At 46.7% G+C, this 16443-nt stretch overlaps 1 protein-coding gene across 5 annotated transcripts in view; it reads right to left on the bottom strand.

Moving 5' to 3' along the window:
- The window catches only part of CSK (C-terminal Src kinase), a 69557-nt gene extending 54028 nt beyond the window's left edge, over nt 1-15529 (bottom strand). Inside the window, exon 1 of one of the 5 annotated variants that reach the window (XM_083698312.1) lies at nt 14852-15529. Coding sequence is in view for 2 of the 5 variants with exons in the window: in XM_083698308.1 (XP_083554434.1) it covers nt 13642-13761 (120 nt within the window). In the remaining 3 variants the exon portion in view is untranslated. Of the gene's footprint in view, nt 1-13641 lie in introns of all 5 variants that reach the window. The other 4 variants (XM_083698308.1, XM_083698313.1, XM_083698304.1 and 1 more) reach the window with 4 other exon arrangements.
- Nucleotides 15530-16443: the final 914 nt, after the last annotated feature.

Below are 16443 nucleotides of genomic sequence, written 5' to 3'. Positions count from 1 at the left end.
CGCTGTCCGGAGACACTTCCGGGTCACGTGGCCAGCGTGACATCGCTGCTCTGGCGAGCCAGAGCTGCACACGGAAACGCCGTTTACCTTCCCGCTAGAAAGCGGTCCCTATTTATCTACTTGCACCCGAGGGTGCTTTCGAACTGCTAGGTTGGCAGGCGCTGGGACTGAGCAACGGGAGCGCACCCCGCCGCAGGGATTCGAACCGCCGACCTTTCGATCGGCAAGCCCTAGGCGCTGAGGCATTTACCCACAGCGCCACCCGCGTCCCATTGTCTTCAGTAGCCGAGCTTAAATAAATGAAGGAACTGCACATGCTAAGGCAATACATAAACTCATGATGGCAAACATGGAAATCAGTGGCAAATTAAGTAACTCCTCCTCTCACTCTTTCCACTACACTAACCTTTGAAATGCAGGTCTGGTGGATCATCTCTTGCCTTTAACACACCTGCCAACACAATTTCATTCTCTTCCGGCATTAAAGCAGGGGCTGGGGGAATGACAGCACCCCAACTGCTGGGAAAACACATCAGCCCTGTAGCCATTATCAATCTTAGCTCCCTCTCACTGGGTGTTAATGCCAGAAGAATAATCTCTTTCTCTCCCAGTGTTAAACCCGAGAGGAGGGGGAAGAGGACCAAGCACAGCACCTCGGAGGAAAGGTGGGATATAAATGCCATAAACTAAAAATGACAGCACATACAACCGCTGGGAAAAGGCAGCAGTGCTATGGCTACTACCAATCTCCATTCTTCATGTTAATGTGAGCAGTGGGAAGCAAGACAAAGCAATCGCAGAGGCCCTGCAAAACTGTGTGATGCCTTCCCATCTGGCAAACCACAGTGCGGCTGCTAGGGCTGGATGATAACCGGTTTCCAATATTGCGATACGTCACCAGTTAAAGATTGTGATATATTGATATATCACAGTATCTGAAATAAGGAAGGAACTATGCAGAGGCGAATGGGACAATGTCCTGGCAACTGCTACCGAAGGGTATAAAACTGATAAATGATGATATTATCAATCACCTCATGGTCAGTAGCAAGCAAGCCAAGATGAATCCAAATGAGACTTTTGGTTTTGGGCTTGGCTAACAAATGGTGGTATTCAGGACAATCCAAAGTACGGTGTGGAGTCATAGTGAATACAGTGGTACCTCGGGTTACAGACGCTTCAGGTTACAGACTCCACTAACCCAGAAATAGTACCTAAGGTTAAGAACGTTGCTTCAGGATGAGAACAGAAATTGTGCTCCAGCAGCGCAGCAGCAGCAGGAGGCCCCATTGGCTAAAGTGGTACCTCAGGTTAAGAACAGTTTCAGGTTAAGAATGGACCTTCGGAACACAAACAAATCTCACTACAGTTCATCAAAGACAAATAAAGGCAAATAGACATGCCCTGCCTCCCTAATCTTCTCTCATCGCCAATATAAACCTACAAATATACAGAAAGAAAACCTACTCACTTGATACTGACCTGAAATACCAAGTTTACAAAACAACAAGATAGTGTGCAAGTTCACAACCCACCCTCTGCCCTCTTCCCCTACCTTTGAAATCATTGTTTTACATTTTGCATTGAACGTAACCAAAATACTTTATAATCTGATCAAAAGAGAGAGATATTGCACGTTCTTTGTAGTTCATGAAAATCTTTAATAAAAATTATTTCAAGAAGAAGGGAAGAGACACCAGCACAGCAGCTCTTTCCTGTGCTTTCGCAAGATCCCAAAGGTGAAGCTACCTTCCAAGTCAGTAACGTAAAGGGACCCCTGACCATTAAGTCCAGTCACGGATGACTCTGGGGTTGCAGCACTCATCTCGCTTTACTGGCTGAGGGAGCCAGCGTTTGTCCACAGACAGCTTCTGGCAAACCGGAGCAGCGCACGGAAATGCCGTTTACCTTCTTGCCAGAGCAGTACCTATTTATCTACTTGCACTTTGACGTGCTTTCGAACTGCTAGGTTGGCAGGAGTCCAAGTCAGTGGCTCATGCCTGAGAGGAACTTTCCAGTAACTGCACTCAGGCTCTCAAGGGGCCAAGGCTGAGTATCCGAGCCTGCACTTTCCACCAAGGGGGACCTAGCTTCAATCCCCAGCACCTCCAGAGGGGCACTGTAGAGCAGCACGGGTCAAACTGGGAAGGGTAAGGCCCAGGCTCAGTGGCAGCGCCTGTTCTGCATGCCCTAGGTCGCAGGTTCAATCCCCAATGGCACCGCCAGGAAGAGGCAGAGAAGACTCTTGTTTGAAACCATAGAAAGGCAACTGCCTGGCAGTGCCAGGAGCCAAACGTCTGGTAGTACACAGGGCAGCTCTTGGTGGAACTATCTCCCCCAGGACCTGTAGCTGCCCTCCTTTCTCTTCTGTCCTCCAGCAGATGGATGGCAAAGATCCTTCAACTTCAAGAAGACTTTGCGGGGGGGACGTCAAACGTCTGCTGATCAGGATATTTATTATGTGCTTGCTGCTATTGATCGATTGCTCCCACATCACCATGCTGCTGCTTTTAACAGTATTTAGAGGCTATATTGTGATGATTTAAAACAATTAACTGACTGGGTGATCCTCGAGTGTTCCAATTAGTTGAGACAACAATTTGGATATTTTATATAAAGAAGTGGGATAAAATCCTTTTAATAAATCAAACTATTAAAATTGAAATGAATCGCTCAGCAGGATTTTTATGTTCATCCTGTTCTCACAATTGCAAAAGTGTGCACTTCCTCTAGCAAGGGACTGCGTGTCACATACCCTTGAAATGTTGGTTCCCAAGAGTGTTTATCAAAGTCAGTTCCAGGAATCACAGGAAGATGGGGTTTTATCCCAGCAAGTTTTACTCAGAGTGGACCCATACAAATTAATGGACCTGGGTTGGTCTGGGTTGAACCCAGGACCTTCAGCATCCAAAGCAGCTGTTCTGCCATTGAGCTACAGCCCTTTTCTTCTCAGAAAAATTACTTCCAGTCTAGAAAGCAGACTAAGAACTTTGATATATTCTCTCAGGACTTAACCACGTGATCCTCCTCCTGCAGAGAGAGAGAGAGGGAGGAGAGGGGAGGCACTTATGGACACAGCATGTGGAAAACTGTATTCCTAGACGGCTGTATCCCATGTTCATGGGCGCAAGCTGCAATTCTGACCTGCTGAAAATTGCCAAGGGAATTAATTTGATCAGCACTGGTCATCTGTTCTGTATTTTAGGATTTTATAATTTAATTATTGTACTAAACACCTTGCCAACAAAGGTCCATATAGTTAAAGCTATGGTTTTCCCAGTAGTGATGTATGGAAGTGAGAGCTGGACCATAAAGAAGGCTGATTGCCGAAGAATTGATGCTTTTGAATTATGGTGCTGGAGGAGACTCTTGAGAGTCCCATGGACTGCAAGAAGATCAAACCTATCCATTCTGAAGGAAATCAGCCCTGAGTGCTCACTGGAAGGACAGATCGTGAAGCTGAGGCTCCAATACGTTGGCCACCTCATGAGAAGAGAAGACTCCCTGGAAAAGACCCTGATGTTGAGAAAGATGGTGGGCACAAGGAGAAGGGGACAACAGAGGACAAGATGGCTGGACAATGTTCTCGAAACTACCAGCATGAATTTGACGAAACTGCAGGAGGCAGTGGAAGACAGGAGTGCCTGGCGTGCTCTGGTCCAGGGGGTCACAAAGAGTCGAGCACGACTAAACATACACCACCATGTGACTTTTTCTTAATGAGCTGGTGGTTTAGAAATACTCTCATAAATAAACCAACAGAACACACCCACCCACAGGAAGGAGCAACGTTTCCCCTATCACAGCACATCCTGGTAACTGGAACAGCCATGCAAGGCTTCTTGAGGCCAGGGCCTTTAACTGTCCTCCAGAAGTCTCTCCTTGTTCCCACGTGGTTCTCTTTCTGATGCCAGGCAAAGAGCTGCTCATTCACCCAGGCTTTTCCATACCTTTTAGGCCAGGCTTCCACAGCCAGGGGCCCTTCAAATGTTGGACCCCCATAATGAAATGGGAAAAAATGCTTAAAGTAACCTTTGTTAAAAAAACAGAAGCCTTTTTATTAGGTATTGTAGGAGCGGAGATTCCCAAAGACCAGAATAAATTGTTTATGCATGCTACGACGGCCACCCAGATGCTGTTAGCCCAAAGATGGAAAGAGGAAGCAGTCCTGACCAAAGAAGATTGACAAACCAAGTTAATGGACTATGCTGAAATGGTGAAACTGGAAAGCTCAGAAATCAAGATGATAAGAAATTTTTAAAAGAATGGGAAATATTTATTATGTATTTGCAAAAGTATTTTTAACAGATTAATACACTGGCAGGACTTTAAGAAGACTTGTAATTTTAGAATTAATATAGGAAATTTGAGGTAGAAAAAATAATTTGGAGTAGAAATGACATGCAGTTGAAAAGGGAATTTAAAGAACGGAGGGAGGAAGTCATGAGATTCAAAGAATCCCATTTTATGGTTTTGATATCGTTGTTGTGTATAATTTTCTATGTTTGTTGTTGTTTATTTTTGGTTGGAAATTTAGTAAAAATATTATAAAACAAAAACAAATGTTGGACCCCCAACTTCCATCAGCTCCAGACAGCATGACCAATGGCCAAGCATGATGGAAGCTGGGAGTACAAAATGTCAGGAAGTTACTTAAGGTCACGCTGAAAGTGTATTTCTGCTCCCTTTTTGTTTTGTTTTTAACTTTATTGGCCATGCATTTTCTGCTGTTTATCTTGTTAGGAACACAGAATCATAGAATTGTACAGCTGGGAGGAACTGAAAGGGTGATAGTCCAACGCTTGCAATGCAGGAATCATAGTTAAATGAAGCAACTTGCCTGCCTAGCCCAGCTTAGCTATTTCCGAGTGGCAAAAACTCTCCTGTGTCTCAGACAGCGCTCCGTCTCTCATCGACTCTTCCTTTTGAAACCTGGAAGCACTTGTGGAGGCTTGCAGGATAGATATTTAACAGGCAAATCCAGGCGTGAACAGAATGCTAGTGAACAGATTCTGCAGAACCACCCTGCGTGCCTTCACACTCTTTCCAATAGATGCAACATTTGATGCCCAAATCTGTGAAGGTGCTACAAGGCCACCACTTTACTAAACAGTTTACTTTTGGGTACACCCTTGTTAAATGCCCCCTGCTGCCGCTGCCATAAATTCTCCAACTCCCTGCTGCTTTTCTCTCAGTGATAAACCCAGCTTCATTTAGGGCTGCAATGATTCATTGGCTAATCAGCAACACCGATCAGCTAGAAGGCTGCAAACAACTTTTAAAAAGTGTCCTGATTAAACTGCAGATTTTAAAAAATATTGCATGAATTTACAGTAACTGTGGGTGATGGGCACCATACCAGAATCTATCTATCTATCTATCTATCTATCTATCTATCTCTATCTCTATCTCTCTCTCTCTCTCTCTCTCTCTCACACACACACACACACACAAACACAGACTTATGCATGGCAATGCTCTTTCTTTCTTTCTTTCTTTCTTTCTTTCTCCTTCCTTCTTTGAAATAATTGTTACTGGTTTGGCAATGCCTCTTCCAAGATAGTATCCCACCGCAACATATGTCTGCATCATCTAGAAACTAATAAAGCACAAGCGGAAACAGCAACACAGTGTTGCAGCGTAAAATTCTCTAGTTCAGAAGTCCAGCCAGCCATGCTGTCTTTCAGGATGCCCCAATTCATTCTATTCCTCCCCAGTTTTCTGTTATTTCTCCCATCACCAGTGGGTCAGTATTCTGCAGCTGCTGAGCATGCTCAAGTCTCATTGGGTCGTTTTACCCCCAAACTTAGGCGTTTCTCTCTTTCTCTCTCATTGGTACTTTTGCAAACCCTGAAGTTCCCCCAGGCCTGGAGGTAACTTCTCCAAATTGGTTCCAATTGGGCCACATAAGGACCCATGCTTAGAGAAGAGTTTGCTATTCATATACAGCAGGGATGGGGAACCTGCCATCCTCCAATTAATGTGGGACTACAACTTTCATCAGTCCCAGCCACTGAAATGGTCAGGGGTGATGGAAACTGTAGCCCAACAACATCTAGATGGCCCCATATTCCTGGTATATGGGGTGCTTTCACTTTTCAGTCGTGTTGTTCTCATCTTATGTACATTTATGAATCTTTTAACTGATCAGTTGCCTAAGGTTTATTTGACCATGTGACAGCCCTGATTTAAAGTACCTCCAAAAAGTGGTCCTATTGTTTTTATATGCAACAAGAGCGGCAAGAGTATTGTTGGCTCAGAAATGGAAACAAGAAGAAGTACCAACGAAAGAAGAGTGGCAGACAAAATTAATGGACTACGCAGAATTGGATAAAATGACAGGCAGGATTCAAAACCTGCGGGACCAGAGATTAACAGAAGATTGGAAGAAATATACAAATTATTTGAAGAGCAACTGTAATCAACAAATTACGCTAGTAGGACTACAAGAAGTTTTGTAAGGAGAAATATATGAAATATTGCAAAGATGAGAAAGATATTAGTTATGAGATTTAAATGTAATAGTGAAAATAAGAAATGTAAATTAAGTACATAGATTGGAAAATTTTCAGATGTGATTGATGGAAGTCAAAAGATTGTATAAGATGTAAAAGTATGTTTAATTATTGTTGAAAATGATAGGTTGAAAAACTAATATTTTTTTTTATAAAAAACAAAAACAAAAAGTGGTCCTGAGCATCACAGTGAAGCAGGGAAATTACAGCTCTCTGGCCACTTTTGGCCCATGGGATATTTTCATTCATTCATTCAGCCCTTGAGAAGCTCAAAAATCTTCCTGGCTCCCCCTGGCCCTCTTCTTAGCAGGCAAGTGAGACCACCTGCCTCCTCCACGGCTTCCCTTGTCTCCCTGTAAGACAAGGCTGACAACCCTCACAGGCATGGTGTGGGCACCAGAAGTCTCCTGAGAGATTTGCAGGGGGTGGGGAGAAATCTCATAGAATCTTAAGAGTTGTGGAGTTGAAAGGAACTCAGGAACTCCTAGCCCAACCCCCTGCAATGTAGGGATCACAGCACCCCTGACAAATGGCCACCGGACCCCTGCTTAGAAACCTCCAACAAAGGCGAGTCCATCACCCTCCAAGGAAGTTCATTCCACTGTTAAACAGCTCTTACCCTCAGAAAGTGCTTCCCAAGGTTGAGTCAGAAACTCCTTCCCTGTAATTTGAATCCATTAATTCCCCCTAGAGCAGCAGAAAACAAGATCTCCTCTCAGTTTTCTTTTCTCTAGGCTAAACATCCCCATCTTACCTTGGGGACTCATCACAACTCCATCATCTTGACAAGGGAGGCATGAGCAGTAGAGATCATGGAGGACACCACTACTGCAGACTCAAGCAGTTATGGATAGGCCATTGGTCCACCTAGCTCAGTCTTGTCTATACAGACTGCCAGTTGCTCCTCAGGAGTTCAGAGCAGGTTCTCTCCCAGTCCTACCTGAAGATGCTATTGGGGACTGAATCGGGGACCCTCTGCATGCCACTGCCAAATGAGCTGGAAGAAGGAATAAAATGGGAAATAACTGCCATGGAAATTATGGTCGTTGGCGCATTTAAGCTTTGTCACGTAGGCTTCTAAGCCAGGGTTCGGCCACCCCCACCAGCCAGAACAATTAGCCTGCTCCCAGTAGAGAACAGGGTGCAATGGCCTCTATTAATTTGGCGGCTAGCAATCCAAACAGAAGAACAAAGCCCGTCTCTTCCACTAACTCAGCAGGGCACAAACAAAAAGGCTTCCCACCAACAGCACAAAACAAACACCACAAGTGTGAAGCACCAAAGTGCTGTTTTAACAGAAATTGCTCTGTGGTTGCTTAGTTGCAGGCAGCCTGGCTTGCATTTGCTACTAGCAATGTGCTTTATCGAGCCTTGATTACATGGAGAGTAATTGCAGCACTCACTCACAGCACCAGCAAATCATATGGACACTGGCTTCATCTCAGGAATAACATGGGGGCAGCTATCCCTAACGGGAGGTGGGCAAGCACCAATGAACTCTTAGCTAGGCAAGGGTCACGACATCACAAAACAGTCACATGAACATCATATAAGGAGCACTACCAGGAGGAACGCGGGTGGTGCTGTGGTCTAAACAACAGAGTCTAGGGCTTGCCGATCAGAAGGTCGGCGGTTCGAATCCCCACGACGGGGTGAGCTCCCGTTGCTCAGTCCCTACTCCTGCCAACCTAGCAGTTTGAAAGCACATCAAAGTGCAAGTAGATAAATAGGTACTGCTCCGGCAGGAAGGTAAACGGCGTTTCCGTGTGCTGCTCTGGTTCGCCAGAAGCAGCTTAGTCATGCTGGCCACATGACCCAGAACTGTATGCCAGCTCCCTCGGCCAGTAAAGCAAGATGAGCGCCGCAACCCCAGAGTCGGTCACGACTGGACCTAATGGTCAGGGGTTCCTTTACCTTTACCTAACCAGGAGGCTCAGCTTCCATCAGGAATGGGGAACCTCCAAATGTTGCTGGACTACAACTCCCAACATCCTTGACGGTTGTGCACACGAGCAGGAGCTGATGGGATTCAGGAATCCAGCAGCACCTGGAGGGTTGCAGGTTTCCCTAGTTTCCAGAGAGAGAGAACATCTCAGGCCACATCAAAGTGCCACATGATCTCATTGCTGGACAAGGAAGTACTGCACACAATCAAAGTAAAGATGGCTAATTGAGGAAATAGACTGCACACAACCTGGTTCAGTTGGGGTGTGCAATGTAAGGACTGATACAGGCCAGTGATAGATAGATGATAGACAGACAGACAGATAGATAATCCCTATCCTCATTCAAGTTTAACATCTTAACAGACAGCGCATATACTACAGTACAGACTCAACAGAACACCTCTAAGCAGCTTGACAATCTAAAATGTCAATTAAAATAAACCAAGATGAACAAGCATTTTTTTTTTAAAAGTTGATGCAAAAATATTAGCCAAAATAAAAATAAAACCAGGAATTTTAATAAACTTACGCACAATAAAATTACATGGTAATTTCATGGGTATGCATGCTGGCAGTGGGGGGAGGGTAGAGGCACCCAAAATAATGTGACGACACCACCTGGCAGAACATACCTAACAAATTTCCTCACACTATCAGAACAGCAACCCATCTGGACCAGCACTCTGCCTTCAACAGTGGACAGATGTCTAGCTGTTTGCCATAATACTGAAATAATTGTTTTAGGATAATGTTGGGGGGAAATTTAGAAATCATTTGGTTGATTTAGCATTCCTATTTTTCTTTAGATATTTTAGGATTTTGATGTTTATTTTTATGCATATATTTACTTTACTATATTTCAAAGTATTTAATTTTTCTATATTAAGAGCTGCTAACACAGCCCAACTAAATGCAAACTGTTTAAAATTATGAAAATAGTCTTCATATTAGACCACATGAGAAACAGGAAGCAGGGTTTTTTTTTACCAAAAAAAAGGGAACACATCAGCAGATCAACAATCTATAGATCAATAGATAGATATGGAAAGGGATGAGGCTCAGTGGCGCATCTGCTTTGAATACCAAAAATCTGAGTCCACCCTCTGATTCTCCCGTGGGGCCAGGAGAGACCCCTGTCTGAAATACTAGACAGCCACTGCTAGTCAATGTAAGACAGTACTGCGCTAGATGGCGTGACTTGGCATGCTATATATGATCCTATAGAGCTGTCAACCAGAACTCAAATGTCTGCTAAAATGAATGCAAGGTGCAAGCAACAACTGAGCCAGCCAGTTCTTCTCCTAGGAGGGGACTGTCAAATCTAGGTGGGATGAAATGCCACGTTGTGCTGTTCTCAGATACTGTTTATTGCATTCAAAGCTGGGCACAAACTGCACAATGAACCTTATTTCTTTTAAATCAGAGCCAGGGAATCTGTCTCCAACTCCCACCAGTCCCAGCCAGCCTGGTCAATGATCAGGGATGATGGCAGTTGGAGTCCAATAACATCTGGAGGGCCACATTCCCCCCCCCCATTTTAATTACAAGGGGCAGCATCCAACAAACATCTCGTCAGAGCAAGGATTTCCGCTGCTTGATGCTGCTGTTATTGGGAGTTGCTTTAGGTATTTTTAATGAATGGTACATGTTTTGCAGATATGTGTTATAATATAAAATATCTTACATATCATATAGAATATTTTAAAAAGTTCCAAATTCTTTTGAGATGTTTTGTGTAACAAATTCAGTAAATTAACAATTTGCTCCTTATAACTAAAACCTTGAAAAGTTACAATCCAAATAATACTAGATCACTCAACATGTTTTCCCCTGAATAATTTTCAAGTGACTTCCTCTTAATCTGTTGAGCATCACATTTTTATTCAGATTCAGGGACCTGCAAAAGAAGGCTCCTCAAACACCGTGTGGTGACTAACGTCTTGCAAAATGTCAAAACGATAATGCCTACATAATTTTGTGGCCACGATCCTGCCACTGAAAAGTACAGCTAGTACTTCGGTAACCCAGAAGTGCACACAGGTGTCTTGAAAAACACTCCTGATCTTATGTGGCTTTGTGTGAATCCAGATCGGGTTATGGTTGCAGGTGAAGGTGGTTCCAGCCCAGAAGCTATTAAGAACATAAGAAAGAGTCTGCAGGATCAGGCCAATGGCCCATCTAGTCCAGCATCCTCTTCTCACAGGGGCCAACCAGATGCCCTAAATGAGAAACTCAAAAGCAGGATTCAACCACAAGAGCAAACCTCTCTCTTCCTTGGCTTCCAGCAATGGTTATGCGAAAGCTTTGTTCCCAGCCATTGATAGCCTTCTCTTCCTCCATGAATTTATTTATCTTTTAAAGCCATCTAGGTTGGTAGCTATCACTGCCTCCTGCAGGAGTGAGTTCCACAGTTTAATTATGAATAATAATAATAATAATAATAATAATAATAATAAATTTTATTTATATCCTGCCCTCCCCAGGCTCAGGGCAGCTAACACCAAGAAAATCACAGTAAAAACATAATAGGGGGGGAAGGGGGGGAACCAATTTAAAATACAGGTTAAAATGCAATTTAAAATGCAGCCTCATTTTAAAGTAGCTGATAAATCAATACCATAAGGGGAGGGAAACATAAGGGTCAGACCGAGTCCAAACCAAAGGCCAGCTCCGTCTTGCAGGCCCTGCGGAAAGATGCCAAGTCCCGCAGGGCCCTGGTCTCTTGTGACAGACCGTTCCACCACGTTGGGGCCAGTGCTGAAAAGGCCCTGGCCCTAGTTGAAACCAATCTAACCACCTTGAGACCTGGGACCTCCAAAGTGTTGTTATTTGTGGACCTTAAGGTCCTCCACAGGGCATACCAGGAGAGGCGGTCCTGTATGTACGTGGTACTGTAGGTACTGCATGAAGAAGTACAGTGGTACCTCGGGTTACATATGCTTCAGGTTATAGCCTCCACTAACCCAGAAAAAGTGCTTCAGGTTAAGAACTTTGCTTCAGGATGAGAGCAGAAATCGTGCTCCGGCGGCGCAGCAGCAGCAGAGAGGCCCCATTAGCTAAAGTGGTGCTTCAGGTTAAGCACAGTTTCAGGTTAAGTACAGACCTCCGGAACGAATTAAGTACTTAACCCGAGGTACCACTGTACTTTCTTCTCTCTGTCCTGTATCTTTCAACATTCAACTTCACAGGACGTTCGAGAGTTCTAGTGTTGGGAGGGATGGAGAAACTTTCCTCTTTAAATTACTTAATCCAGCCTTTGCCAACCTAGTGCCCTCCAGATGTTGTGGACTACAATTCCCATCAGCCAGCACAGCCATGGAGGGCACCAGCTTGGCAGAGACTGGATTAATCTGAAATAGATATCCAATATCTCAGTCACTCCCTCTCTAATCTATCTCCATTTGAATGAGGCAAGACAAGCCTTTGGCAAACAGACTTGAAAACGACAATACGGCACACGGCAGAGACTCGCAAGGCAAAACCCAACAGATCTGAGCCACGGAATGTTTTTGACTTTGCTCTTTCAAAAGTTAGCTGCCTTCTGCCACAGCCTAAGAACTATGAGGCCACGTGCAGACAAAGACAGGCAAATCAGCTGCACTTTCACTTTTCTTGTCTTTATGCATTCACCCTCCAAGAGCCACATAATTCTTCTTTCTCACATACACACTCACAACAACCCTGTAGGGTAGGCTAAGCTGAGAAAACGTAATTGGCCCACAATTATTCCAGGAGCTCCCCAAGCGCACAGAGATTTCAACCAGTAAGGGCTAATGGTTATGGCGCTGAGCTATGATTTGGGAGGTCCAGGGTCAACTCCCTACTCAGCTATAAACCTGAGTATGGATCATGCCCAACCAACCTCACAGGGGAGCTGCCAGGCTAAACTGAGAGGGTGAGAGAACAACGCAGGGTTTGGTAGAGGAATTACCGGTAAGTAAAAATAAAAACCTAACAGTAGGATTCAACTTTGTGCAAGAAAACCTTTGTTCCTGCATTGCAGGGGGTTGGACTCTGTTCTCCTTGAGGTCCCTCCCTTCTCTACACTTCTATGATTATTCTGGAAACAAAACACACACATGGATCTCTCCATGCAGGTATTTAAAGCGCTGACTAAGGGCTGACTTTGGATTTTAATCCACTGCTGTATTGTTTAATGGTTGAATTGTTTTGAGCCCCACTTGATTTTATATGTGTGTTACGGTTTCTTGGACACTGCCCTGAAATTCTGTAGGAGGAAGGGCAATATAGAAAAATAGCAAAGAAATAAACTTTTCAGCCCACAATCCAACTTACCTGGAAGAAAGTGCCACTGAACAGAACGAGCATTATTTCTGAGTAAACATACTTTTGTGCTCTGAAAATGTCATACACACACCACAGGGTACACTTTCATAAACTAAAACCACAAATGATGAATTGTATGTAGTTAAACAGGTAAAATAAGCTAAGGCTTGATTGGGAAAGTCTTACACATATTTCAATTCTTCCTAAAATCTCTATTGCTCCCTTTCCCCTCCAGGGTGGCAAGAAACAGGCTTTTTCCCAGGGGGGCATCAGGATTTATGGAAATTCTACACCCCCATTTTGAACAGGAATAGCAGAGAACAACTTGCAGGCGATAGTCATAAAGGGCTGTGCATTATTTAAAGTGCAATGGAGTAAGTCAGTCGTACTTCCTGATGCTCAGGGCATCTGAAAAACAGGAAGAATCTAACCTGGTCTCCCACCTCCAGCAATGCAGAGCTAGCGGGGACCTGATTTTTCCCCTTCCTTTAATTTCTATGCACCTTTCTCAATCTCCAGACAAAAACAACTCCTGCCTGGAAAACATGTATGTATGCAAACATGCATGAAGAAGCCGCTCTCTGCCCTCAGCAGCACGCCACTAATCCTGAGCGCCCAGCACCACTGAGCCCTCACAGGGGCAGCTTTAATCAGCTGTTGCCAGACCTTTAAATTAGCTGCGGTAACAATAAGCTCCCACCCACCTGTCCCTGAGCCTTTTAAACCCCTTATCCCATCAAATGCCTATTGGCAAAGGGGGGGGGGTGAGCTTTGCTGCACTGTGCCCCCGCCTGCCCCCAGGCCTGCTGGTGTGACAATGGCTGTTGTGAGGGCGGCAGCACAGATCCCTCCCCGCTGGCCGGACAAGCCACTCCACACACAATATGACTCACTGATGGTGACAATGTGCGTCTGCAAAGGCCCAGCTGGGGAGGACTGTAGCACCACTGTCCGTGGGGGTGGACGGCAGCCATACAAAGGCAACGTGGATCTCCAAGCCGCCAGCCAGCCATTCTTCACACCCGTGCAGGCTCCAGCTCTGTGAGGCGCCAAAAGAACCCCACAAGAGGCATTTCTGCTGCCACACACACCTCAGAAGAAAAGTTCATTGAGAACCCCCGGGGAAGTTAAGAGGGAGATCTGCACAAGCAACACCACGGAGGGAAGGGTCTGCCAGATGTGGGCAGAAAAGGGAGGGGTAACCAAGGGGTCAAACAATAAGCGACAGGGACGAAATGGGTGATCACCATTCCAGAAAGCATCTACAGTATTTGTTTCATGGTGTTTTGCTGCTGCTGTGGCTTATGGGCCCCCATTGTTTCTGTGTATCGTCTTGGGCTCCAGGAAATGTTCAGTTACCAAGAACCACTGAAGGGAAATTTCATTTATTCTAGGAAAGAGGGGAGGGCGAAACCATCCAAAAGACGGCCTTTCCCCAGGGCATTGATTCTCGCCTTCTACACCGCTGACGTCCCTCCAGGAAGACCAGGCCACTTTCTAAGGTGTGATCTGAAAATATCCCTCCGCATCAGGTCATCACGAAGCCGGACATCAACATTCAAGGCACACACAGGGACGATGCAGAGCAAAAGACACCTCTGCAGCCCGACGGATCTCGCCCACCCGCGAGACCCCGACGGGTCTTGCACCCAGAGAAAGGGAAGCAGCAACGGGGCCGGAGGGAAGTGGCAGGCCTCGTCCAAGCCGAAGGCAGAGCGACTCTCTCGGAGGCAGCGACGCGAGGCAGGAGCACGCCCCGCCGCCGCCGCCTCGCACCCTGGGGCGGCTGGGGGAGGCTGATCGGACGGACGGCCTGCCAGCCACTTCCCCTCGGCTTCTTTTCGGAAGCCTTGCGTGGGAAAGAGCGCTTTGGTGGGTGTGATGCACTCTCCCCCCCCCCCCACGCCACGGCTCTTCCCCAGGGACTAGTCACTTGGGTGGAATATCCCCCGAGTTCCCACCCGCCTACAAAGCGCCAGAAAGAAAGGCGTGATGGTTGATGGGCAGGTCGCCCCTCTCCAGGCGGCCTGCGAGGAAGCGGGGGCACGAACCTTTAGACCCCCACAACGCACCGTGGGGCGGCAAGGAATCCGCGCTGCTCACCTCTCTCCAGGCTCCGTGTTGCCTCGGCGAGCCGCTGTGGGGTTAGTCCATGCAGCGGGAGAGCCCCTCGGGGCCACAGGGCCGGCGGAGAAGGCAGCTCCGAGGGCCGGAGGGGTCCCAGCAGCGGGGAGGCGGAGATCCAGAGATGCAGCAGGAGGAAGGCGGAGGGCGGGAGGGGCGCCCGGGCAGCAGCGGCGGGACCCGGGGCGGGGGCGGGGAAACAATGTAGCGCCGCCGCCGCCGCGAACGTTCCGATTTCGAACGCCGCCGGCTCCCTTTGGAACGTTGGCGCCGCCGGAGTTCCAGGCGCGTCGCTGCAGCCTCGGAAGCGGCACGGCGGCTGCGAGGGAAGGAGCGGCGCCCGAGGCCACCGGCGAGGAAGGCGCTCGTCCTTCGCGTCCCACCACCGCTTGCTCTCGTTCCGCGCCCGCGCCCCAGCTCCGCCGCCGCCGCCGCCGCTGGGAGCCTCGCAGGGCCTGGCTGCACAGAGAGAGAGGGAGGAAGCCCCGAGCGGTCCTACGGCGCCTGCGCCGCCTCAGCTCCTTCCTTCCCACCATCGCCCGCCCAGCCCTCTCGGCAGCAGGTCCCTCCCAGCCGGCGGCGGAGGGAGCGCGTCACCTGCTGGCCGGTAAGAGAAGAGGAGCTGCCGGGCGGCGCGCTCGGGCTCTCTCCCATTGAGCCGCTAAGGCTCGAGGAACGAGCTTTGCGGCGGGCTGTGCCAAAGTGCGGGGTTGCTACTGGGAATAGAATATTCTGTGTTGCATCCGTCTCCGTTTCGCTCAGAGTAGACCCGCTGAAATGAGTGGACATGCATTGTTCAGGACCATTCATTTCATTGGGTGCGCTCTGAGTGTGGCTGACTCACGAGACACCTCTTTGTAAGTGACTTGGAAGAAAGGGGTGATCAACAAGCCAAGGAGCTTCTATTTATGTAATTATGTTTTGCTTATTGTTTTTATTTATTTCACAAAATTTATACAGTGCTTGATTGTAAAAAACCAAAAACAAAACTCAAAGCAGTTTAGAAAGAGAACAAAACAATAAAATTATCAGTGGAAAAACCTGTTTAAAACATTCAAAAGATAAAATTGGCAATAAATTAAACACACATACATATACACACATTTGATGTGTCTTCATAGGGTTCTCTAAACAAACATGTTCTTATATCCCATCTTTCCTTCTAGGAGCTCTCCCATTTTACCCTCCCAGAAACTCTACAAAGTAGTTTAAGCTGAGAGAAGTGATTGAGCCAGCAGGCATCCTGGCTGAGTGGCAATTGGAACCCTGGTCTCTCCCAGGTCCTAGTCCAACATCCTAATAACTGCACCACACTGGCTCTCAGTTGGTCGTACATTAATGGGGAACCTTTGGCCCTTCAGTTGTTGCTGGATGAGCTCCCCTGACCATTGGTTATGCTGGCTGGGGCTGATGAGAGTTACAGTCCCACCTGAGTTAGAGTTCTTCTGATGATATGTGCAGCGCACAACTTTGTTATTACCAACATGTGCGGCTTTCTCCAGATTGAAGTGCAGAGTGTTTGAGGACATTCACAGGGAAACCAAAATGCTTGTTTACAAAGCTATTGTACT

This window comes from Podarcis gaigeae (genome assembly GCF_964106915.1).
Source record: "Podarcis gaigeae genome assembly, chromosome: 9".
Lineage (NCBI taxonomy): Eukaryota > Metazoa > Chordata > Lepidosauria > Squamata > Lacertidae > Podarcis > Podarcis gaigeae.
This window is presented reverse-complemented; position numbering and strand designations above follow the sequence as displayed.